Here is a 24,069-nt window from a genome sequence, read left to right as displayed (position 1 = left end):
GCTAAACGCAGCCAATTAAATTCTCTATTGAATGAATGAACTTCTTGGGCCCAGAATTCATTTGTTCGCTTTCATCCTTTACAAAACTGAGGCAGCAGGGATGAGAGCCAGTGCGGGGCTTGTCATACCCAGGATTGAGATCTGTCGGGGATCGTTAAGAGAATTTAAAGGAATCTGAGGACTAGAGAAGAGTTCTCTGACAATCACAACTAATAATAATAATAATAATAATAATAATAATAATAGCCAGCAATTATTTAGTGCTTTCAGATTTGCCAAGTGCTTTACAGCTATTCTATCTGATTTTATCCTCACAACAACTGTGTGAGATAGGTGCCATTATCTTCCTTCTATAGATAGATAGATATATAGTATTAGATCTTCCTTCTATAAATAGAGTCTGAGAACAGGCAGAGGTGAAGTGACTGGTCCAGGGTCACCTAGCTAGTAAATGTCAGAGGCCAAATTCCAGCTTCGATCTCCCTGACTCTGGGGCCAATGCTGGGTCCACGGCACCACCTGGCAGCAGCTAGGATTCCGAACCTCGTCCCTGTTTATAAATTCGATTCTCTTCCCTCAACACGACCAGGAGCCTGAAATGTTACTTTCCAAATAAGCCTCCAGATCGCTTTTCTTTCTCTGGGAAGGCCAGTGACGAGACAGTCACTTCTCTGGGAATCTCATCGCCGTTCCCCGATTAAGGCTGGCAAACCAGACCCACTTCGGCAGGTACCCAGTTGAAGAAACGAGATTCAGAAAACCTCCAGGCCCCAGAAGAATCTAGCCGAGAAACAGGATTAGAGTTTAACCATTCGATGCCAAGGAACCCGATCTCCGGCCACTTCTCTTTGTGCAGTTGTGGGCAGCAGGCTGACTTCAGGAGGGGCTCTAAGCATTCAGAATTGCTCAGGATTTCTTCCTGTCAAGGTAGATGTCAATGGTTGGGGGGTGCAAGGGGGAGAAGAGGGCGACATGGGAGAAAGGGTCCTATTTTGAGTGGATTTCTTCTACCATGATTTTTAGTTTTCTTTGGAGCCAGCAGCCTGAAAAAAAGGCTAGGACTCCTACCACTTGTGAGCTTTCCAAGCCGGAACACCCGTCTAATTCAGAGAACTCCCTTCGTCTAAGCCGAGGCATCGATTTCCTCCTTGGCTCCCTAGTGATAGGAGAGGAAGCCTCTGGAGGAGGCCATGGGCTGCTCCCCCTCTCCCTTTGTGTGGCTCTCTTCGGGGACCTTTCCCCTAGTCCTGAAGAGCTCTTCTCCTCCCACCCCCTCGAATGGACCAGACTGTTCTCTTTGAAGACTCTCTACATCCCTTTGCCAGTGGGGTAGACCCGAATAGCACTGCCCTTACACAAACCCCCGAACACACCCTGCCTGCCTCTTACACAGAATTCCCTCTCTTGCCCCGGCCTCCCGCAGGCTCATCAAGATGTAGGAAACCCAAGGAACCCCATGTTCTAGCCAGACTGGCAAAACTCAGTTGCTCCCTCATTCTTCAGTGGCAACTCTCCCGTGATGTGGGTTTCTAAACCCACCACCCTGGGATGGCACGGAGCCGAGTCACGGGCACGGGACTGCCCCTCCGAGCCCAAGCGGCCGTTTGGTCCCTCCCTTTGCGCCACAGGCTGGCACGCCAGACGGTTCTCCGTCTGTTCATTGACACAGAGGGATCCGTGTCTTCTGAGATCCCCAGACCATACACTTCTATAGACTATCCCCCACAGCAGGCCCCTCTTGTTTTTCATAGACATTTGCCAGATTCCAGGTTTTAGATTTTAGACTCAGTAAACAATCATTTACGTCGGTGCTCTACTGTGCCAGGCATGAAGCTTTACTCTGGGGGATAGAGAGAAAAGGCAAACTGTGCCTGCCCTCAAGGAAGGTACATTCTAATAGGAGAAGCACATAACTCTGCACATACATGTACTGAGTAATCTCAGAAGAGGGGTATTAGCAGATGTGAGTAAGGGATGTGGAAAGGTCTCCCGAAGAAAGCCAGGAGGCACAGGCGAGGAGGGAGAGCATCCTAGGCTTTGGGGGACAGCCAGGGGGTTTTGTGGAGGAACTACAAGAAAGCCGGTGCTTCCGGGTCACAAACACTGTGGACAGCTCCAAGGTATAAAGTTAAGAAGGTTAGAAGTCTATGGGGGTTCGACGCAGCTGGGTAGCTCAGTGTTTTGAGAGCCAGGCCTAGAGACAGGAGGTCCTGGGTTCAAATCTGGCCTCAGACACTTCCCAGCTATGTGACCCTGGGCAAGTCACTTGACCCCCATTGCCCACCCTTAACACTCTTCCACCTAGGAGCCAATACAGAAATTAAGGGTTTAAAAAAAAAAAAAGAAAAAGAAAGAAGTCTATGGGGAAGGCAATGGTAAGAGACCTGCACAGAGATGGCTGAAGTCCCATCCTGGGAGAAAAGGAAAGAAATGGGATTTCCGAGGGAAACCGCCAATGCCCAGTTAGTGCCAGGAGTTTCCTGATTGACTTTTCAGACTTTTTGGTCCCTTAGGATCATAGACTGATAGCTGAGAGAGGTCTGGAGATCATCTATTTCATTTGACAGATGTGGAAACCAAGGTCCGGAGAAGTAGTGACTTGGCCGTGTCATTAACAAGAGGTGGGGCCAGGATTCAAACTCAGGACCTCTAACTGGAGATCTAGCATTCTTTGTGGAATATAAACCGTTCATCTCTCAGCCTTGCTCATCTCACTTGGGTTTTTAATTCACCTCTGAAGTAAAGCAGGCCTGCTCTGCTCCCCAGGGGCCCTGCTGGAGAAAGTGCCGTTGGTGTTACAGTGAGTGCTCTCCGGCTTTACCTCCTGCCGGGCCTAATCACTATTGCTCCTGCACTAACAGCAGGGGTGTTTGTTGGGGTTTTTAAATTATTATTATTTTCTGATTGAAAAGCAAGCCTCCATAACTCCCCAACAGCAAGAATGACATTGTAAAACTGTTCTGGGCTCCTGCCTCTATTTGAGGTTCACTGTGGCGTGGAAAGTTTTCCCCACCCTGGAATGAGAGTTGTAAGATTTCTTTTCCACAGTGGCATCAGAAGGGAAAAAAAATCTCATTAAAAGGATGTTAAAAGGATTTTTTAATTAAGAGGAGCATGCTGGTGATGGGGTGTCAGCTTGAGGACACAGAGGCAGTGAGAAAGAGAAAAAAGGGAGAGGGACAGAGAGAAGATAAAAGAAGAACGTACTTCATTGCTGTGGTTGTTGGTTTTTTTAAATAATTGAGTTTCTTGCAGCTAAGGCTTATAATTCCTATGGACTCCATCAGCCACCCAGGCCTGCAGATAGGGGCTACAATTTTTTTGGTTATCAATTAGGGCCTTTAAAAAATAATAGCACCTACATAGCAATTAAAGATTTACAAAGCAGCTCCCATGTATTACCTCACTTATTCCTCATAATAGGACATTGCTATTATCATCTATATAACAGGGGAAGGAATTGAGGCAGATGGGCTCAGTGACTTGTCCAAGGTCAAATAGCTCATGCCTAAGGTCAAGATTTCCACTAGGATCTTCCCAACTTTAATCTAGTGTTTTATCTACTTCCCTTCTAGCTGCCTGAGACAAATAAGGAAAACTTTTTGCAGTAAACATATTTTATTAATGTAATACAGAAGGTTGCCACAAAGTTACACATGAAGGGGCAGGCCAGTTTGTCTTCCAGGACACATTGTAGACAGATTCCTAGTTGGCTGCTATTGCCTACCCTAAGGCCTCATTCTCCTTTGTTATTTCTCCATTTTTACCCCACCCACAGAAAGCTCTGGCTTGAAGATTATTTTTCCCAGCTAACTGCTCTGCCATGGTCAAACACCACGTAGAATAATAACTATAAATAGTTCAATTGTAGTAGAATAATAACTATAAATAGTTCAATTGTAATTGTATCATTTAACATTTTTCCTTACTTTCTTCACATCGACCATGTTGGCCTAAAATAAGATTAGAGCTGTCATTGGCTTGCCCAGGATTTGACATTGGGAGAGAAGAAACAGCAGGACTTCCTAGTCCTGGGAGCTAGGTGTAGAAATAATGCTCCATCACAGAGGAGGAGGTATTCATTCATTCATTCGATAAATACTTAATGGGCTGCTGGGTACAAAACACTATGCTAGGCACTGGCAGAGATACAAATTTTAATTACAGGAATGTCTGAAATCAGCTGACTTTCAAGTCACTTAATTGTTGAGTCAAGTAGAATCCAATGTAGACAAGCAATGCAGAAAGCTCTGTTTCCTCAGAAGAGAATTTAAAAAAAAAAAAATAAGACAATGCATTTATGCAAGCATATATTCCTGTTATATAACCAAACATCTTTCTCCGCTCTCTTGGGGTAAAGGTTGTCAACACTCATTTTCAGCACCTTTTAAAGCATAAATACAGCTATCTCCTCTCCTACTTTAAGGATAATAATTTCCAGCAAAGGTGGTTATAAATTAGATTTCCCAAAATGAACCAACTTTCCACTGGCATTACAAAATAAAAACCTATCAGCACAGAAAATGTTCTCAAACAAACTGAGGTGAAAACTTGGAGCCTGTGAGAGGTTAAGATGGTGGCTTGGTCTGAAATATTTTAGGTACTAGGAATGCTTTCATGGCATTTTCAAATATCTAGCACTTTTTAAACTCACTATCACATTCTTTCTTTCCCCTGCCCTAGACCATTAGGAATTTTTTCCATCCTTGGAGGTCCTGATGACAGTTCCCAAAATTTTGATCCTCTCCTTTCCCTTTTGTGATTATTTATTATAATTTTTGTAAAACTCTTATCTTCCATCTTAAAATAAATACTGTGTATTGGTTCCAAAACAGAAGAGCAGAAGACAATGGAAGTTAAATGACTTGCCCAGGGTCACACAACTAATATCTGAGGATTTGAACCCAGGTCTGCCCATCTCCAGGCCTAGTGCTCTATCAACTGAGCCACCTATTGCCTCCTACTATAACTTTTGATGGATAAACACCTATATGACATGGGACAAACCATGGTAGCAAGTTTGTGCCTCTGTGTCCCTCCCAACTTCCTCCTCTATATGCTGAGAAGTTGTGACATATGGTTTGTAAATGTATCACAAAAAGATGCATTTGAAGAGGGGACAGAAGGCAGCACTTCTTAATGCGTGGGATAAGCCTAGTGGGCCATAGAATTCACCTACAGTTAAGGTAGTTATGCTGAGGGCAAACCTATGAAATGAGGGAGCATCACTTTGGACTTTTCATCCCTTCTGACTCTTACCTGCAGTTCTACATATTCAGTATACAAAGACTGTGCAGTTAGACACAAGAATATAATGATGGTTCATGAATAGCATGATCTGTTATTTTAAAAACAGTAAAATTTTTTCCTTGAGACAGGATGTTTATCAAAATAGACATGTTAAAAGTCAACATGAGAATGAATTTTTTTTACAGTTGTTTCCGCTTGAGAAACAAGAATAAATATGGAACAATAAGATACGGCTCCATAAACAATCTAGATATAAATACAAAATGATTATTGCAACATTTCTGATATTTCTCTCTATGGCTATAAGATCCAGAGAGAGGAATTGTTGTCCAGAATCATACAGTTCAGGGCTAAGAAGATGCCCCCTTGGCAATCCATAATCTTTTTCCTACAATGAAAAACACAAAACTACTGGACAGGGTGTTCTGCAATGCAGTAAAGGAGGCAGGTATTTGTGCCATTCACTGCTATAGTTAAGTGTCAAACCATTTGCTCTTCTTTCCAAGAGGGGCTCCCTTTGTGGGTCCTAGTATTTTCTGCTTGTACTGTTCGACCAGCTGGTTGAATCGAATTTCTGACTTATTTCCCTTAGCCTTTTTCTTTGGCACCTGCAGGAGAAACGAAAGAGGCAAAAGGGAATTAATCTAGAATCTCACCTTTACTTTGGCCATCCAAAGGATGTAGTACTCAAAGGGCTTGTTCATCAATAAGAAGCTTTCCCAAGCTAAATTCCATTCAAGAAATCTGACAGGATTCCTCAGAGAAGAGCTCAAAAAAACTCTATTATCTCTCTACCACTAGTGAGAAAAAGAGGAGCATCTCTGTGAGTGCCCCACACCTACAGGCAGCAAACCTAGAAACCTGAAGGAGAAGGCAGAGATGCGCGTCTGAGGATTTGAGCCATAGCTCTGACTGCTACCTCATCAGTTCAGCTATGTCAGGCCAGAGCCTGGCTAAGGTCTAAAAGAAAGACCCTTTCCAGCCTGAACTATTCCCAAGAATCTGTAGAGAGGGGAAGTCATGAATGAGCCTGGAAGGAGAGCAATGCCCCTTGGAACCATCACCAATCCTGGATGTTCTCATATCCCTCCCTATCCCCCTTATCCCAGCACACTCAGAAAGGGCCTTCCCTACTGGAAAGAGGACTCAGGAAAGACAGCTGCAGCCCAGCCCCAACTCTTCCCTAAGATAACAGGTGTCAAGAACGTGCCTGCAGGTGGCAGGCCCATCACACTGTCCTCACCTGCAAAGACATGGAGCGCCGCTTCTCCTGTTTCTGATGTCTCATTTGGACCTTCGGTTTTTTGGGTGGAGGAGGCTTAGCCTTGCCCTTGTCCCGCATTCTGCAATCAGAGAGCCAAGCATTCACTCTGGGTCACCTCTCAGGGGCCACACAGGCCAGGATTCCAGCGATTAAAGAGACGGTGTCTTTCTTACAGTTCAGTAGGCCAAACATTGTACTATTACAACTTATCTCTAGACTCATAGTAGGGAAAACTAATTTTGGGGGTTTTTTGTTTGTACAATGGCCAACCATGAAGGACTAAACTACTATCAGCAAAGCAAATTTTGAAGATATCCACAAGGGACTTATGATGCTATACAAAGACAAAGAAGTAACTGTTGAGAGTCTGAGTGCAGAACAAAGCATGACATCTACTTAGTTTTCTTCATGAGTTTTGGATTGTATGTGTGGTATGTGTCTTCTGTCATGGCATGAAGAATACTGGAAATATATATTAAATGAAAGTTCTGGCATAACCTATATCAGACTGCCTCAGGGAGGGGAGAAAAAGGGAAAAGTCTGAATCATAAAATGTCTGAAAACAATTGTCAAAAATTATTTCTACATGTAATTGAAAAAAAAATTTAAGTTAAAAAAAAGTACCCTCCATCCTTTCCACCCACCCACTGCTGCCCTAAGCTTCTTCCCACCTGATTTTTGGCCCTCGGTGTGAAGGAAGCATTAAGACCTTTCTCCTCTTCTTCCCATCTGGCAGCTCCACATGCTCCACTTCAGCCTTGGTCTGGAATCCTGCCCATGAACCTGGTGTCGTCCCTTTTGGTTTCAGGGGAAGCTTGCCTGGGCCCTGTGTGTGGCTGTGAGAAGCCTTATGTTTCTGGAACTTCCCAGGCTGTTGCTGCAGGTCTTTTGGGGGCTCATCAGCTACAGGCTTTGATTTCATTTTCTGCTGCATAAAACAAGAGTTCACAGTGAGTTTCCCACCTGGTTTCTTTAAGAAACCTGGCTGCTGACAAGTCTCAGCAGAATATGGATTTTATATGAACTGAGTAGAATCAGAAGAAGCCGCATACTCTGAAGAAAACAGTAATGGCCACCTGACCTGCATTACAGTTGTCTCAGAGGGTCAGGAGAAGACGAGGAGAGTCTCTCCTCATCTGGTAAGGATAAGAAAGAAAGGAAATACCTGGGATCTAAAAGTAAGAAACTTTTGAACTGCTTCCAAAGCAGTAACACAATATTTTTAGACAATATATAACTGCATGTTTACTTTTTATAGCACATTAAAAGTCCTTGAATAACACTTAAATTTACACTCCCTTTTGGTCAGACCTACTGTCCTATTTAGATTTCATATTTAAATGAGCCGTACCCTAAACATTTGCTGAATAAGCAAGTTAATATGATTTTTAAATAGCCAAAAGAAGATAAAATAAGAACAAAATAAGTGTGCATATTTTTTTTAAGAAATATATTATTAAAGCTACACTGTTGTGACAACTAGGTGGCTCAGTGGATTGAGAGCCAAGCCTAAAGATGGAAGACCCTGGTTTCAAATCTGAGCTCAGATAATTCTTAGCTGTATGACCCCGGGCAAGTCACTTAACCCCCATTGCCTAGTCCTTAGCACTCTTCTGCCTTGGAAACAATACACAGTATTGATCCTAAGATGGAAGGTAAGGATTTTTTTTTTAAAAATTTTAATTAAAAAAACTACACTATGAATTATATACTGCATAGTGAACCAAAGAGCAGTGAAAATACAGAGAATGGAGAGATAATATTGAAAATAAAATAGCTTTAGCATTTATCCTGACCAAAAGCTTTAACTAGAGCTGCTAACCAATAACAATATTAGTCTGGAGTTTCTCCTGTCTCCTGCCCTCCTTCTAGAATAGTGCAGTTTTGCTTAACAAGATGTGAAACAGGAGACGGAAGAAGTGTCTAAGGAAAAAGCAGAACAAACTGATGGTCCCTGAATAATTAAGAGTTAAGGATATAAAAGGCTCTGAAGTAAGAGAGACCTGAGCTCTGGGCCTTGGCAGAACAAACAACACAGGGCATTTTAAACAGCTACAAAAACAAGAACCTAAGGTCTATACCAGGTTTCGCTGGGCTCTCATTTCCTTCATCTTTAGTTTCCTGCGGTCTTCCAAAGAGAACTCTACTATCGGTCTCTGTATAAGGAGAAAAAAAAAAGGCTTAAATCAAATATCTTCACTTGTATATATAATAGGTCATGTATGTATACAGTGCAAGTCAGGCCTTGCTATTTACTTACTTCACACAATAGTAAGTTTTACTAGTTCTACGAGTAACTTATAAAAATTAGAATTCCCCTTATGACCTGTCCGTCCTTAATTTTTCCCATCTCTCTATTCAAATAGAAGGGGGAAATGGACAGCAACATATTGGCACAGCCTGGGTAAATCACATGTCTCTGCAGGATGCCCCTTACCTTCTGAGGGCCAAAAATATCTGGGTTGTTGTTGATGTGACGAAGGGCTGCTAGGGCGTGCTCGTGTTCTTCAAACTCCACAAAGGCGTAGCCCAAGGACTGACCTTTAACATTCCCATGTGTACCTTTAAGGTCTCGCATCACTCGGCACTGTGGGTAATCAAGAGAAGAACAATGTTGATCTGACTGAGAGAAAAAGATATCTCCCCTGACCTCCAGTGAGTTTTTGATATGGATGGCTGTAACAACAACAACATCAATTTCTTTGGCTACTTAAAATGGGAAAACTGGGGGCAGCTGGGTAGCTCAGTGGATTGAGAGCCAGGCCTAGAGACGGGAGGTCCTGGGTTCAAATCCAACCTAAGACACGTCCCAGCTGTGTAACCCTGAGCAAGTCACTTGACCCCCATTGCCTACCCTTACCACTCTTCTGCCTTGGAGCCAATACACAGTATTGACTGTAAGACAGAAGGTAAGGGTTTTAAAGAAATAATAAAATAAAATAAAATAAAATAAAATGGGAAAACTATCTAAACACGGACGGGCACACAGAGAATAAATGAAATAGACATAGTTCTAGGATCTTGGATTCTAAAAATATACATCAACATGAATATCAAATTTATATACATGAGGAAAGGTAAGATAATTAAATACAAAAAAAATTGTCAATAGTTAATTCAATAATAGGTAGTCATTTCCTTCCCTAGATCCCTACAATAAAGCCTTATCTTGGTTTAGAGGTGAATCTGCTTTTTCAAATCCTACCCTCAAAGGGTGCAAATTCTCTCAGGATCTCCTAAACTGGAAAGTGTTCAAGAACAGAGCTAATGAAAGATGCCATGGCTGTTGATAGAAAGCTAGCCCAGCTCATCACCAAACTAATCAAAGGGTGATTAATTTTTTTTGGCCACAGTAATTCTTAAAGATCATCTACTAAATTTTTAAAAGTGGTAGCAATCTGTATGATGAAATTACAGATTCCTAAAATATTTAAGTGCACATAAGCTTTGTCAACTTCAGTATTTATGTGTTTGAAAGTGGAGGAAGCTATAGTATTGAAGTATGTCTATACCAATCTTACCCTTGGAGACCTTCCTGAAGAAGGGAAGGAGTGTTGCCTATTGGATTTGAGCAGGAAGGGGATTCCAGGTATAGGAAGAACATGAAGACCATACAGACCCAGAGAAATGGAGAGAACACTCAATCTCATTCAGAGTTCAGGGGGTTTATTTTCTGTTCAAAAGCTATTAAGTCATTACTAGTTTTTTGGAGAATAGCATGCAAAATGACACTAAGTCATAGCTAAATTATGGCAAGGTTTAAGTGACCTCAGGTCACTAAGATGCTGAATTCAGTATGTAATGACTCTTTGCTGAGAATCTATATGCCCAACATTGTGCAAAGTCCTATGAGGGGCTTTAAAGATCAAGGTATGACCACTGACTTCAAGGATCTTCCAATCTTGATGAGGAGACAAGATTTATATAAAACGAATAACAGTATAAATCAGTATGTAATAATAATATGCTAATAGGAAAGACAGCACTGAAGTTGGAGTACCAATGCTGGGTTTCACAATATCAGCTATGTAGAGCCAGTCATGTAACCTTTCAGTGGCTCCTGGGAAATCCCTGAAATTCTAAGCTACAGATAAGTTGCTAATCTGGACCTATGAAAGTAGTTTCCACACAAGAAATTCCCTGCACCTAATAAAATCACAGGTCTGGACCAATAAACAAGTTGTTACAAGGAACAAATGAGATAATGTTTATAAAATGCTTTGTTAACCTTAAATCATTATACAAATATCAGTTGTTATTGTCTCAATACATACAAAATTAAAAATGCATTCAATTATAACCACATGCTATCCTTTATATCTGGCAGACCGTCAATAAAATTAGTTGTTGAGGATAATGAAATAGATTTGTGGTGATGGATTCAGCTACCCATTCCCAGCAAGCCCCACTTGTGACCAGCACTTGGCATGAGTTAGGAATGTGGTCTGAAACCACAGAACAGAGAAAAATTACTGAATCCCAAACCCTGCCTGCACCAAATGAGTCACAGATGTTGGCATAGTCCATTCCCACCCACCTCTACCACCACCACAGACACACATTCCTTTAAATGTGGATAAACACCAAAGGGATACTTTAAAAGAAAAGGAAAAGAGGAAGAACAAAGGGAGAAAAGGAGCACACTGCTCACCTCCTTCAGGCGGACGGCCCTCCCCCCTCCAGTTGCAGTCAGAAGCAACTTCCTGAGCCGCTTGTCATCCACTGCCTTCGGGAGATTGTGCAGACAGAGTCGGGTCTTGGAGACAAAGATGTTCTGATCCTTCAGCTTCTGATGTTTGAGAAGCTCAAACTGTAAGAACAATGAACAATGAGCTCGTAGAGTACAAGCCAACCTTAACAAAGACTAAGAAGAAAGAATATTAATGATAACAAGGAGGAAGAAGTTGGCTACTGACATCTCCAAAGTCATCATTTTGCACAGAGCTTTATGTAATTTCATTTGATTCTCACAAAAGCCCTGTAAGAAAGGCAGTACAAGTAGGTTCTAGATGAAGATCAGAGAAGTGAGGTGAGATGAGATGAAAAAGAGCCCAAAGTCCCACAGGAACAGAACTCAATCCCAGGTCATCTGGTTCCAAACAAATACAGTGTTTTGAAAACTCCACAAGAACTGCCTTTTAAAAGCAGGGAATCTCATCATTAATGATCCTCTATATCAGGAAAATGGAAAAGACTGGCCATAATACAGTCTTACCCAGCCTAAAGAGGGACCTGGGTGCATGTCTTTGCTATGCTAGCTGGTCTATTCTGGAAGTACAAGATAAATTCTCAAAGGATGAGATCTTACAGAAATTCAACTCTGCCACCTTGAGGCAAAGGAATGTCTGTGCCTATAATCACATCACTGAATTATACGGTATGGTTACTTAAATAGCCAAAGATACAGTCTCTGTTCAAATGCTGTCTTTAATTTCTTATATTTGCTCGTCACTTTTCACAGTATTAATTTTAGGCTCATGCTATTGCATCTGTGCCAATCTAAGCTGGACTAAAGCTGTGTCTTTTTTTTTAAATCAATTTTACTGAACAAGTTATGGTATATGAATGTGATGGAACATTATTCTGCTGTAAGAAATTATGAAAGCGATGGTTTCAGAAAAACCTGGGAAGACTTGTATAAGTGAGCAGAACCAGGAGAATAACTTATACAATAATAATATCACTGTGTAGATCATTAACTTTGAATGATTTAAGAACTCTTACCAACATCATGACTAAACACTATTCTAAAGGATTCATGAAGAAATAGACTGTACACCTCCAGGAGGCAGCTACGTGGCATAGTGGATAAAGTACAAGGCCTAGAGTCAGGAAGACCTGAGTTCAAATCTGGCCTCAGACATTTACTTCCTTTGCAACTCTGCTTGCCTCAGTTTCCTCATCTGTAAAATAATCTGGAAAAGACAACAGCAAACCATCTTTGCCAAGAAAACCCCAAAAGGGGATCAGGAAGAGGGACACCACTGAAAATAATTAAATAACAATCCACCCCCAGATGAAAAGCTGATAGACACAGAACAAATTAAAAATATTTTATTTTCTTTCTCTTTTTTTGGATGTGGCTAAGGAATTTGTTTTGCATGACTATACATATTTGTAATGGGTTTTGTTTTTCTTGGCTTTTCAATGGGAGGAGAAAGGGAAAGAATGTGGAAAATAAAATGAAATAAAACTAAATCATAGAAAATAAAGTAAATTTTGTGAGAGTAAAGATACCTTTTTTCATTTAATAAAGTACCTACCTAACACAGCAAAAAATTGTTACTTAACATGACTAATAATTTTTTGAAAAAAATTCTCCTAATCCATCTGCTGCTAGGAGATTATGAAATATCAAAGTAGTAAGCATCAATGGCCAAGGTGCAGATTCCCAAAGGTCAGACCATGCCAAACTAAAGGAAGGATTCTAATGGAGTAGCATAAGATCCTAGAATCAACACCTTTATTTTACAAATGAAGAATTGAGGCCCTGTGAGACACTCCAAATCATGGGTCTACCCCACGCTTCTCTCCTGGGTCCTCTTCTTTTTCTTTCTATATTCTCTTACTTGATAACTGCATCAGCTCCCAGGGATTTAATTATCACCTCCATGCAGATGACTCACAGTTCTCTATATCTAGCCTTAGTGTTTCTCATGAGTTTCCGTCGCCCATCATCCAGCTGTTCACTTGACTTTTTAAGTTCCAAGTCTCAGAGGCAGTACAAACTCAACAAGCCCAAACATAACTCATTATCTACCCCCCAAAACAACCCTTCTTTTTTAAATTTCCCATTTTCTGTCCAGGGTAACACCATTCTTCCAACATCCCAGGTTTAGAATCTTGGGTGTTATCATTGATACTTCATTCATCTTAACTAATAAATACATTCAATCAGGTGCTGAATCTTGTGTCTACCTTCATATTGTTCCTGTCTCTCTCTACTCGTCTGGCCTCCACTATAGTTTGGGCCCTCATCTCTTTCTTGCCTCCTAATTGGTTTCCCTGACTCAAGTCTCATGACACTCAAATCCTCCACAGAGCCGGTTCAAGTGACTTGCCCTAAAAACACAGGTCTGACCATATCACCATTCCTTATTAAATAAATTCCAGTGGCTTCTTGATGTACAATCTCATAATTTGAAAGCTGCAGGATTAGCAGCTTACTCCTAAAAAGGTATACCTCTCTGAACTCAGCCCAAGACTGAATAAGCCTTTTTGGCTGCCATATCACTGACTAACATTGAGTGCATTCCTCTAAAGCCCCCAGGTCTTTTTGAGAAAGGCTGTCTAACTACACCTCCTCATCTTGTACTCAGTGGGGCTGATTTTTTTATCGAGGGTCGGACTTTACATTATCCTGATTGATTTTCAGCTTAAAATATTCAGACTATTAGCCTAATTGAGATCTTTTCTGGATCCTACAACTGTCCAATGTGCCTTTAGGATGAAACATAAAATCTTCTGTTGGGTTTTTAAAGCCCTTCACAGCCTGGTCCCAACCTACCTTTCCAACCCTGTCATACATGACTCCCTGCCCTGATCTCTGCAATCCTGGCAAACTAGCCTTCTTGCTTGACCTCACATATAAGACTGTTTTGCCCTTCCATGCCTTTGCACTGGCTGTTCCCTCTGTCTGGAATATTTTCCTTTCTCATCTTCACCTCTTAAGACTCTCATTTCCTTCACAACTCGGCTCAAAAGACACCTTCTTCATGAAGCCCTTCCTGATACTCCAGTTCCTATTGCCCTCCCCACCAAAAGTATCTTATGTTTCTTATGTACATCCTTATGTATGGAAATGCAGCCTTCCCTTTTCCCTCCTTCCTGGCAGAGACTGTTTAATTTTTGTCTTTGTATCCTCAGCACCAAGCACAGAGCAGGAACTTAATCAGTGGATTGAGAGCCAGGCCTAGAGATGATGGGTCTTGGGTTCAAATCCAGCCTCAGATGCTTTCTAGCCCACTGCCTAGCTCTTACTGCTCTTCTATCTTAGAACCAATATACAGTACTAATTCTGAGAAGGTAAGTGCTTAAAAAAATGCTTACTACATGATAAAATGACTTGCTTAAGTTTACTCAGCTTGTGTAAATTCCTAAGACACATAATCTCATGAGCAACTCAAAAATCCAGTCACATTTCTATGGCCTTATAGTCAATACAGGATGCTAAGAGAGTGATGTGGTGTCCTTTCACCCCAGAGAAAGAGAAATGAAGAAAGAGGCATCACTTTTGCCCATGTATACTCCACTCATTCTTCAAATGTCCTGATTTTGAAAAAGGAGAAGGTAGATATTTCAAACAATAGGCCTACAATATACATTCCTGATTAAAAAAAAAAAACTAGAATGGTTTATTAAAGACAGTCTGTAAGCACTTAGAAAGGGAAGATGTGGTCATGAGAAATCAGCATGAGCTCTTCAAGGACAAGTTATGCCAGGGGCAGCTAGGTAGCTCAGTGGATAAAGTTCCAGGCTAGGAGACAGGAGGACCTGAGTTCAAATCTAACCTCAGACACTTCCTAGCTATTTGGCCCTTGGCCAGTTACTTAGCCCTAATTGCTTACCCCTTACTGCTCTTTTGCCTTAGAATTAATATTGATTCTAAGACAAAAAGTAAAAGTTTAAAAATTAATTAATTAAATTTAAATCAAAGATGAACAAGCCATGCTAGACTAACCTCATTTCTTTTTGAATAGGATTACTAGAGTATATGTGAATATCATGGACAAAATATAGCTGGATTTTGGCAAAGCACAGCATAATACTTAGGAGTATGCTGGTAAACGTCTAACGAAATCAGTTTCCTAAGGGAAAAAAAAATGTGTGCACAACACACTCAAGTTGAATCTGCATTATTAATATTTTCTCTATTACTTTAAGTCTAGACAAGTAACAAGACAATAATGAAGTCCTTTTTGCCAGTTTCTGAGTGTAAATGTTCAGAGTGAAAATTTAACCTCTCATGAACAAGTATGAGCTGGCTCCAGCATACCACAGAAATAACACCCGAGGCATCTTTGTAGGCAAAATGGAAAGCTATGAGCTGAACAATAGCACACTAGGGTAGTGAAAAGAACATAGGATTTGGAGTCAATGGGCATGGTCCAAATCCTACCATTGTGTACTACAGAACTTGTGCTTCCTACTAAACTCCTACTATTTAATAATTTCTGGGCTCATAATATTAGGATTAATATTAATTAGCTTCTCACACTTCTTTATCTCATGCATCCAAACAGTTAAACTTGTATCATTTCAATAACTGTAATATTATGATTCCAAACTTAGCTCGAAGACCCACATCTAGGAAGAAGCTTTCCTGATGACTCCAGCTCAAACTGACATTGATCTTTTCTAATTTTTTTTGCACTTACCTGATTAGAATCTGATTATATTTTTCCCTAATCTCAGTACTATACAATTCAGTAATTTACGGTATTAAGATATAAAACTGACCCTCCACTAAAGATCTACTCTAATAATTCATCACAAATTCATCATGAAGAAATAACCCTGGTTCTTAAAGGTTATGCAAAGTACAAGCTTGGGCAGGTCTTGGGTTGCCATCAGGTTATGAATTTTTTTCAGCCATATCAGCCCATGGAGATCACCTAAGTAAGGTAAGATCACATAGCTGTAACCTGCACTGGTAGAAAGATACACCAACGAGATTGCAGATATTTCAGATGCTGTATGATATTGATGTATGTACTTCATTAAGTGGTTCACATGTATGCCTTCTCTGAAAGAGACTGTCAGCCCCTTGTAGGCGGGAACTGCCTTGTAGTCATCTCTTTAATACTCCACAGTACTAAGTTCATAGTATGCACACAGACATTTTCAGATTGCCAGCACCTAAAAGCTGGTTCCAGGTATGCTTACCCGTTCTCTCTTGGCGATATCAGCAGCACTTAGACCCTCTGCAGCTTTTGTCCCAGCACGAATCACTGCAAAAAAGGGGGCAAAAGGCCAGGAGGTCACCAAGGGAGTTTTCACTGAGCAATCAGAGGAATGTTTTCTGAATGATGCAAAGGGCATTCAAGACCCAGAGGGCTGTGCTGGTTAGGACACAGCAGTACAGCCTAGAAAGAGGCTACAATTCTCTGAACTGAGAACTGCCCTAAAGTCTAAAACAGTGAACATTTTGTTTTCACAGAGGTTGAATATGTATGGAGAATGTTAGATGGAGAAACCAGGAAGTAGAACCCAACAATCTGTATTGTACAGATATCTACAAGGCAAACGTCCCTAGTCCCTGATATGCAGTCATTACCCACAGAGTGAATTAGAGACTCATAACTCAAGGAATAGTTAGTAAGGGTTTTCTATGTGAAAGGCATTGTGCTAGGCACTGAAGATACAAAAATAAAAATGAAAGCAATCTCTGTCCTCAAGGAACTTACATTATATGGGAAGAATATAAAATGTACACAAATAAACCAATCTTGGTGAGTTTTCACTGGCACTCGGAGTAGATAAAAGCCATCCATGAAGATGTCCAAATATGGAACTAGTAAGAGCAGAAAATATTAAAGATGGGAGGATCAAATTTTTTTAAAGTTCTAAACATGGCTTGGAAGAACACAGTACAGCACTTGGAATAGTTCTGGATTTTTCTGAGGGCTCCATGATTTTGTCTGTGGGGAACTGCTGTTAGGAGTGTTGTTTCTGGCTTTTTAGAGATAACTTTACATTAATGAGAAGCAGCAGAGTTCAAGACAAGAAGGGATAGTTGAGTCAGGAAGCCTTAGGGGTCAAGAGATGCCACTGAAACACAGCAACTATGTAACTGCAAGAAAGACAAAAAAAATCTAAATGTCCTCAGGAGAAGCTACAACTGAAAGTTATAGGTGAACTGCTGATCTGCCTGTGAAGAGGGAGCTCTCATACTGAGTTTCCTTAAACTATGAAAAAGGGAAGAATCAAGAATCCAAAATCATATTGTTAGCAATTGGTTCAAAACTATACTCCCACTAAACCTTTTAGCAAAAATAGTGACAAGAAGAAAAGATTCCTGGTTTGAGTTTGATCCTCTCTCTTTGCTTCTGCCCAGCTTCTGGTGAAATGTTTAAATGCAGCCTGGCAAAGAAGATACAAGGACCTGATTTTTCCACAACATGGAAAGACATATCCTAACTAATTAAAGCCAACTATCTAAAAAGCTAGAATAATGCATAAAAGGTGCTTAAAAAATAGTTCTGAATTAATGAATAGAACCAGAAGGTCACAGGATTTAGAACCTGAATCTTAGAAGTCATATGAATCTCTTCATGTAATATAGTTTTTGGTTTTCAATGCAAAAATTTTACCCAGAATAGATTTTTTTTAAACCCTTACCTTCTGTCTTGGAGTCAATACTGTATATAGGCTCCAAGATAGAAGAGCAGTAAGGACTAGGCAATGGGGGTTAAGTGACTTGCCCAGGGTCACACAGCTGGGAAGTGTCTGAGGCCAGATTTGAACCCAGGACCTCCCATCTCTAGGCCTGGCTCTCAATCCACTGAGCTACCCAGCTGCCCCCCTCCCCCCCCAATACATTATTGCTGAATCTTTTCTGAGATATGAGAATGTAGCTGTGAAAAATGTATCAACCAAAAAGTATTTGTGGCATTCTCCTGGACCCTGGAACTGTGCACTTCATCTCCTCTTACTCACAGCCTTCTCTGGCCAAATAGAGGTTCCGTGTTCCCGTTTGCTTCTTTACATTCTTGGATCGCAATTTTTCAGCTTCATCCCGGGTCACTGCCAAGTCCACCTTAAGCTTCCGGCCATCCAGCTTGAGCCCTCCATCCTACAATAAAATATATCCTCAGTCTATTAAGTGAGGCAGGTAGACACAGATAGATAGACAGAAACACTTAAGCATTTAACAAGCAATTCAGTGGAAGGGCAATCCAAATCTTTCTATCTAAAACACAAATTCAGGATATTCAGGCCTAGGGGTAACAATGTATACCATTTAAGGTGTACCAGTTTCTAGACTTAAGACACAATAACAAATACTTGCAAATAGCAAGCCTTTACTTACTACTGACCCCGAATAGTCCCTAGCTATCAAAATTGTCCAGAAAGCAGAATCAAATTGGTATGGCTTTGTAAAATGGCAAATACTTTGTACTACAGGCAAGGCTACTACCAGAACAAACAAGGATTCACTTTATTAAAGAGAACAGAATCATGGCAATACAAAATAACAAAAAAATCATCCTGTTCTAGAATGTCATTAGCAATATAGTCCCATCTACACTTAGCATCAACTCCTAACCTATTTGTCTTAGAAAGATGCACAGGTCGAGGTAACAGAGTAAATAGTGCCAGGTTTGGAGTTGGGAGGACCTGGATTCAAATCTGGCCTCAGATAATACCTAGCCGTATGACCCTGGACAAATCACTTAACCCCCATTTCCTGGCCCTTGTCACTCTTCTGTCTTAGAACTGAAACTAAGACAGAAGATAAGGGTTTAAAAAAAATAAAAAGAAAGTTGCCCAGCTACACTGAGGTTAAATGTCTTGACCAGGGTCACACGGCCAAATTGTTTCAGAGTCAGTACTAGATCCCAGTTTTTCCTGATCCTCAAATCAGCTTTCTATCCTCTAAATCTCAATGCTTATCAAGGGCTGACAATAATCAAAGGTGTTGGCCCTATCAGATTTTGCCATGGAAATCACTATGGCATAAAACATCTTACCTCAGTCTCTGCAGAAGCCGCTGCAAGACATGCCTGAGCTGCTTCCTGAGTCATGAACTGGGCAAATGCACAACCTGGAGAAAAAGAGAAATGAGCCACCTTTCTAGGGGACATCAAGAAGTCAAGCCCAATACACTGTGGAGGCTGTGATGCCACTGATGGCATATCCTTAGAGAGAGCTAACCTTTTTCCTAACTCTCCTTCTCTCTGTCCTAATGGCTTGTCCAAATTTCTCTTCTTCAGCAAGATACCCTACTTCTCAGCATTGGCAAGAAGTTGTAGCAGACAGCCTGAGGGTTACAAGGAAGGCCCGCCCACAGAAAGTACTGCCATGAATCTTCTGGTATATATATGGCACCTTTCTTTCTGTCTCTGACCTCCATGGGGCATGTGTCCAAGAGAGGATTGATAGGTCAAAGGTTGAAGAGCTTAGTTATTTTTCTTGAATAACTCCAAGTTGTTTTTCAGGATTCATAGATATTGCTAATTTTATTATTCTGAAAGAGTGAGGTTAATGGGTCACTTACCAACTAACTGCCCCTTCCAGAGTTGGAAGACATTCGAAAAACTTGAGCTCACATTAGTGACTGAATATAGGGATTCTGCTGTGGAAATCAGTGCTCCTTTCATTTATGTCCAAACTATCTTTTTCAATGAATAAATGACTTAAAAGGCATTTATTAAGTCCTTAACAAGAGTAAAGCATTGTATTAATTAAGCACTGAGGATACACAGAAAAGCAGAATAATGGTTGCTCTCAAAAAGCTCACACTAAGAGGGAAGTAACCCAGAGACAAAGGTTTAGTTTTAAGTCAGATGAACAGGCATGAAGGCTAGGGGGATGGAGGGAAAAAGCATTTCTTAAGCACCTACTATGTGGCAGGCACAAGCACTTGATGGTTATCTCATCTAATCCTTTGGCAGCAAGGCAGCCAGTGACACATCTTCTTCAGTGTTCTCTCCACTGGTTAAAATGAGATCCTTTTCCACTTGAAAGAGCCAAGGTCTCTGGTGCTGAAAACCTTCTTTTCTGGGTTTTCAGTAGCTATAGCTACTGAGAAGAGCTATGGCATCTACAGAAGGAGTTTTCAGGTCTTTTCTCCATGGAGGGGGAAGGGAGGGCTGTACCAAGCTAGAAAAAAGGCCAGTGAACTGAGGGGCACAATTCCCAGGGCTCTTGGGCAAGGAGTCATGAGCTGTCTCTATCAGGGTCTGAGAGGAAATAGAGGGGGTGACAGTCACCTGGCACCCCTGGCACATGCCATATTTTGCCCGTCCCTCAAGAAGCCCTATTTGAGCTATCTTGTTTTGCCTGTCACAAAGTAACAGAGTGGGTTGTCTTCTCAGTTCTAGATCCTCTAATTTGGAGAACCCTTCATTCCATGCTATTCAAAGCTTTATCTTCTGATAAGTCTATATTCAAACTAAAAGTTTTAAAAAAACTTATATAGTAGACACCTACTTCCTTGTGATTTTAACTCCATTATCATTTTGCAAGTGAGATAATCTTTTTTGTTTCATTTCTAACATTCTTCTCAATGTTTTTGACCTTTTTGTTTTTTCAGGGTATTTTATTGTCATGCAAAACATACTTCCATATTGGTCACTGTTGTAAGAGCAAAGTCAGACACAAACAAAATCCCAAATTAAAACTAAAAATGCACTGATGTGAAAGACAACTCTTAACAGTTCTTTCTCTGGAGGTGGATACCATTTCCCATCTTTCAGGATTGTCCCAGATCACTGCATTTCTGAGAGTAGCCAAGTGTTCACAGATAATCATCATCCAATATTGCTGTTGTTATGTACAATGTTCTCCCAGTTCTGCTTATTTTGCTCTGCATCAGTTCCCGCAGATCTTTCCGGCTTTTTCAAAATATCATTTTGCTTCTCATTTCTTATAGTATTCCATTACCAACACATACCACAATTTGTTCAGCCATTCCCCAATTGATGGACAGCCCCTCGATTTCCAATTCTTTGCCACCACAAAAAGAGCTGCCACAAATATTTTTGTACAAGTGGGTCCTTTTCCCTTTTTTATTATATCTTTGGGATACAGACCCTGTAATAGTGGTATTACCAGATCAAAGGGTATGTACAGTTTAATAGCCCTTTGGGTATGGTTCCAAATTGCCCTCCAGAGTGGGTGGGATCAGTTCACAACTTCCCAACAATGCATTTATGTCTCAATTTTACCACATCCCCTCTAACACTGACCTATCTGGCAGCAAAGGAAAGTATTAAATCTTATAGGTGTGAGGTGGTACCTTTTTGGATGCAGGAATATTCTGGGTAGAAGATTACTGTTAGGGAAGAATCTGGAATAACTAAAAAGATCCCCTGCTAAGGATAGCTCAAAACTAATTCTCTTAATAGGTATAATTCAAGTTATTTTTTTTCCTCAAAATGGCACTTTTTTCTCTTGCCAACACTGAAGCTCATCTGCTCCTTTTCTGCCTGCCTCCTCCCACAGTCTGATGAATTCTCCCTACCATTTATGCCTCTCAACATGGCAGCACATGACTACCTCGAAGAAATAAGTGCCATCTGCATAAGTATTCTTGTGTGCACTGGCTCTTCCAGATCATTTTTACAAATGTTAAAAATCTAAATTCAACATTCTCTACCCAGAGAAGTGCTGACTTATCCAGGTTGGGTAGAAAAAGCTTTCTTTGCTCCTATACCATGAAGCACTGGGATGCAGCATCCCTAAAATCACTTGCAAATGCAATCAAGCTATCCTGTAATTTTCCTTTCTTACATAAAGTAGCTAGGTAATGTCCAAATAGTTCTGTGGACATATGAGCTGCCATTACATTTTAAATTTAGATAAACACAATCAAGAAAAAAAAAAGTCAATTTATATTTCTCTTCTTGTGATCTATTTCAGGACACATTTTCTTACTAATTTTTGCATCAAAAACATTTTAAGTTGTTCTACTTTCAAGGCAGCCAAATAGGATAGGCAGGTTGGGTCCACATAGTCGGAGCCAAGAAATGGAATCCTGATTTTTCTGATCTAATTCTTTAAATGATTATAAATCAACAACCTGCAATCCCAATGTCAGCTCTATCCCCCAGGTAATCTCTATGTGACCAAGTTTAGCACAGGATTAGGACCAAAATCCCTTAATCACCAACTGAGTTCAAGGTTCTAGCCTTGGCTGTGTTCTTTATCTCTAGACCTTTTCTCTGGTAATATAATCAACTACCATCTATTTAATTATCACCTTGAAGAACATGCTAGCCAGCTCTACTGAGCCAGCTCTAATGTCTCTCCAAACTACAATCCCACCAACTATCTAGGGGACATCTCACACTGGATGACCCACAGACATTCCAAGCTCAACAAGTAAAAACTTCCCCCAAACCCAATCCTCTTCCAAATTTACCTCATTCTATAAGAACTACTCTTCTTCCCATCTTTCATGTTTATAATCTTGGAGTCACCTTGAACTCTCTCCCTCCTCTCCTTTTTCCTTCTTAATCCCCATCATATCCAATCAGTAGCCAAGTCTCCTCAATTCTATCAGATTTACCTTACAAATATTTCCTCCTCTTTATTCACGACTTCCTAAATGAGATCCTCATCCCAGCTTCTCTAGACTCTTATTATAATCTCCTAATTGAACTCTTCTCTCCTATTCATGTTCCACAGAGCTTCCAAAATAATCTTCCTCAGCAAGCCTGATATGTCACTATCCTGATCACCCTCATGGCCTTTGAGATAAAATACCAGTTCCCCTAAAGGCGATGAAGGCCCATCACATTTTGGCTCCAGGCCAGTTTTCAAAGCTGATTTCTCACTATTTCCCCTCACACACTATGTTCTAGCCAAACTGGCCTATGTATTGTTCCCCAAACTCAATATTCCACTTCTTAATTCTACACCATTAACCAGGCTGTCATACCTGAATCCTTCCAGCTCCTAGCATCTCCGGCTTCCTTCAAAGTGCAGCTATGAGCCATCACTTAAGAGACATCTTTCCTAATCCCTTTTAGTTAGTGCTCTCTCCCTCTTCTGTTTCCATGCCGATTCCCCAACTCTGTCCTGGAGGACAAAGAGCTGCTTTTCACTTGTCTTTGTTTTCCCACCGTTGAGCAAAGAAGCTTGGAAATAACAGATGATTTTAAAAAATTCTGCTGGGGGAAGTTATGTAACTCAGTATATAGACAGCCAGGCCTAAAGATGCAAGGTCCTGGATTCAAATCTGGCTTCAGACACTTCCTAGCTGTAAGTAATTTAAACCTATTTGCATAGCACTTGCCCTTCTGTCTCAGAATTGTTCAAAAGACAGAAAGTAAGGATTTAAAAAAAATTCAGGGAGCAGCTGGGTAGCTCATTGGATTAAGAGTCAGGCCTAGAGACAGGAGGTCCTGGGTTCAAATATGACCTGAGAAACTTCCTATTTGTGTGAACCTGGACAAGTCACTTAACCTCCATTGCCTAGCCCTTACCACATTTCTGCTTTGGAACCAATACATAGTATTGATTCTAGGGCAGAAGGTAAGGGTTTAAAAAAAAAAAACAAAAAAACTTCTGGTTGAATGGATTGAATTGGTGAATGGTATGTCATTTGGAATTATCATAAGCCCTGGGAGACAGTTGTAGCAGAGAGAGTCCTGGGAGTTGTAGTCCCCCAGGGCTTATAATTCCAAATGACACAATGGCTAAATAAATTGGGTTATTTGCATCTCCCTCAGTACCTTGTACATACCCTGAACATAGTAAATATTCAATCAAAAATGAATGTGTTAATACATGTATAACCCAGAAAAATTGCTTGTCACCTCCAGGAGGGGACAGGGAAGAGAAGAGGGTGAAAACATGAATCATGTAACCATGGAAAAATATTTTAA

The 24,069-nt window shown here is 40.7% G+C and overlaps 1 protein-coding gene across 3 annotated transcripts in view; it reads right to left on the bottom strand.

Moving 5' to 3' along the window:
• Positions 1-5,327: 5,327 nt before the first annotated feature.
• Positions 5,328-24,069, bottom strand: part of RBM28 (RNA binding motif protein 28) — a 40,846-nt gene continuing 22,104 nt past the window's right edge. For 2 of the 3 annotated variants that reach the window (XM_044679839.1, XM_044679841.1), the window contains 9 exons: positions 19,207-19,280; positions 18,173-18,308; positions 16,400-16,464; positions 11,166-11,324; positions 8,952-9,101; positions 8,596-8,670; positions 7,186-7,442; positions 6,494-6,593; positions 5,328-5,858 (listed from right to left, as the gene is read on the bottom strand). In XM_044679839.1, coding sequence (XP_044535774.1) covers positions 5,724-5,858; positions 6,494-6,593; positions 7,186-7,442; positions 8,596-8,670; positions 8,952-9,101; positions 11,166-11,324; positions 16,400-16,464; positions 18,173-18,308; positions 19,207-19,280 — 1,151 coding nt within the window. In that variant the 3' untranslated portion in view covers positions 5,328-5,723. The remainder of the gene's footprint in view (positions 5,859-6,493; positions 6,594-7,185; positions 7,443-8,595; positions 8,671-8,951; positions 9,102-11,165; positions 11,325-16,399; positions 16,465-18,172; positions 18,309-19,206; positions 19,281-24,069) is intronic. The other variant, XM_044679840.1, reaches the window with a different exon arrangement.

Source organism: Gracilinanus agilis, chromosome 5 (assembly GCF_016433145.1).
Source record: "Gracilinanus agilis isolate LMUSP501 chromosome 5, AgileGrace, whole genome shotgun sequence".
Lineage (NCBI taxonomy): Eukaryota > Metazoa > Chordata > Mammalia > Didelphimorphia > Didelphidae > Gracilinanus > Gracilinanus agilis.
The sequence above is the reverse complement of the archived record's forward strand: the minus strand, read 5'-3'. Positions and strand labels throughout refer to the sequence as shown.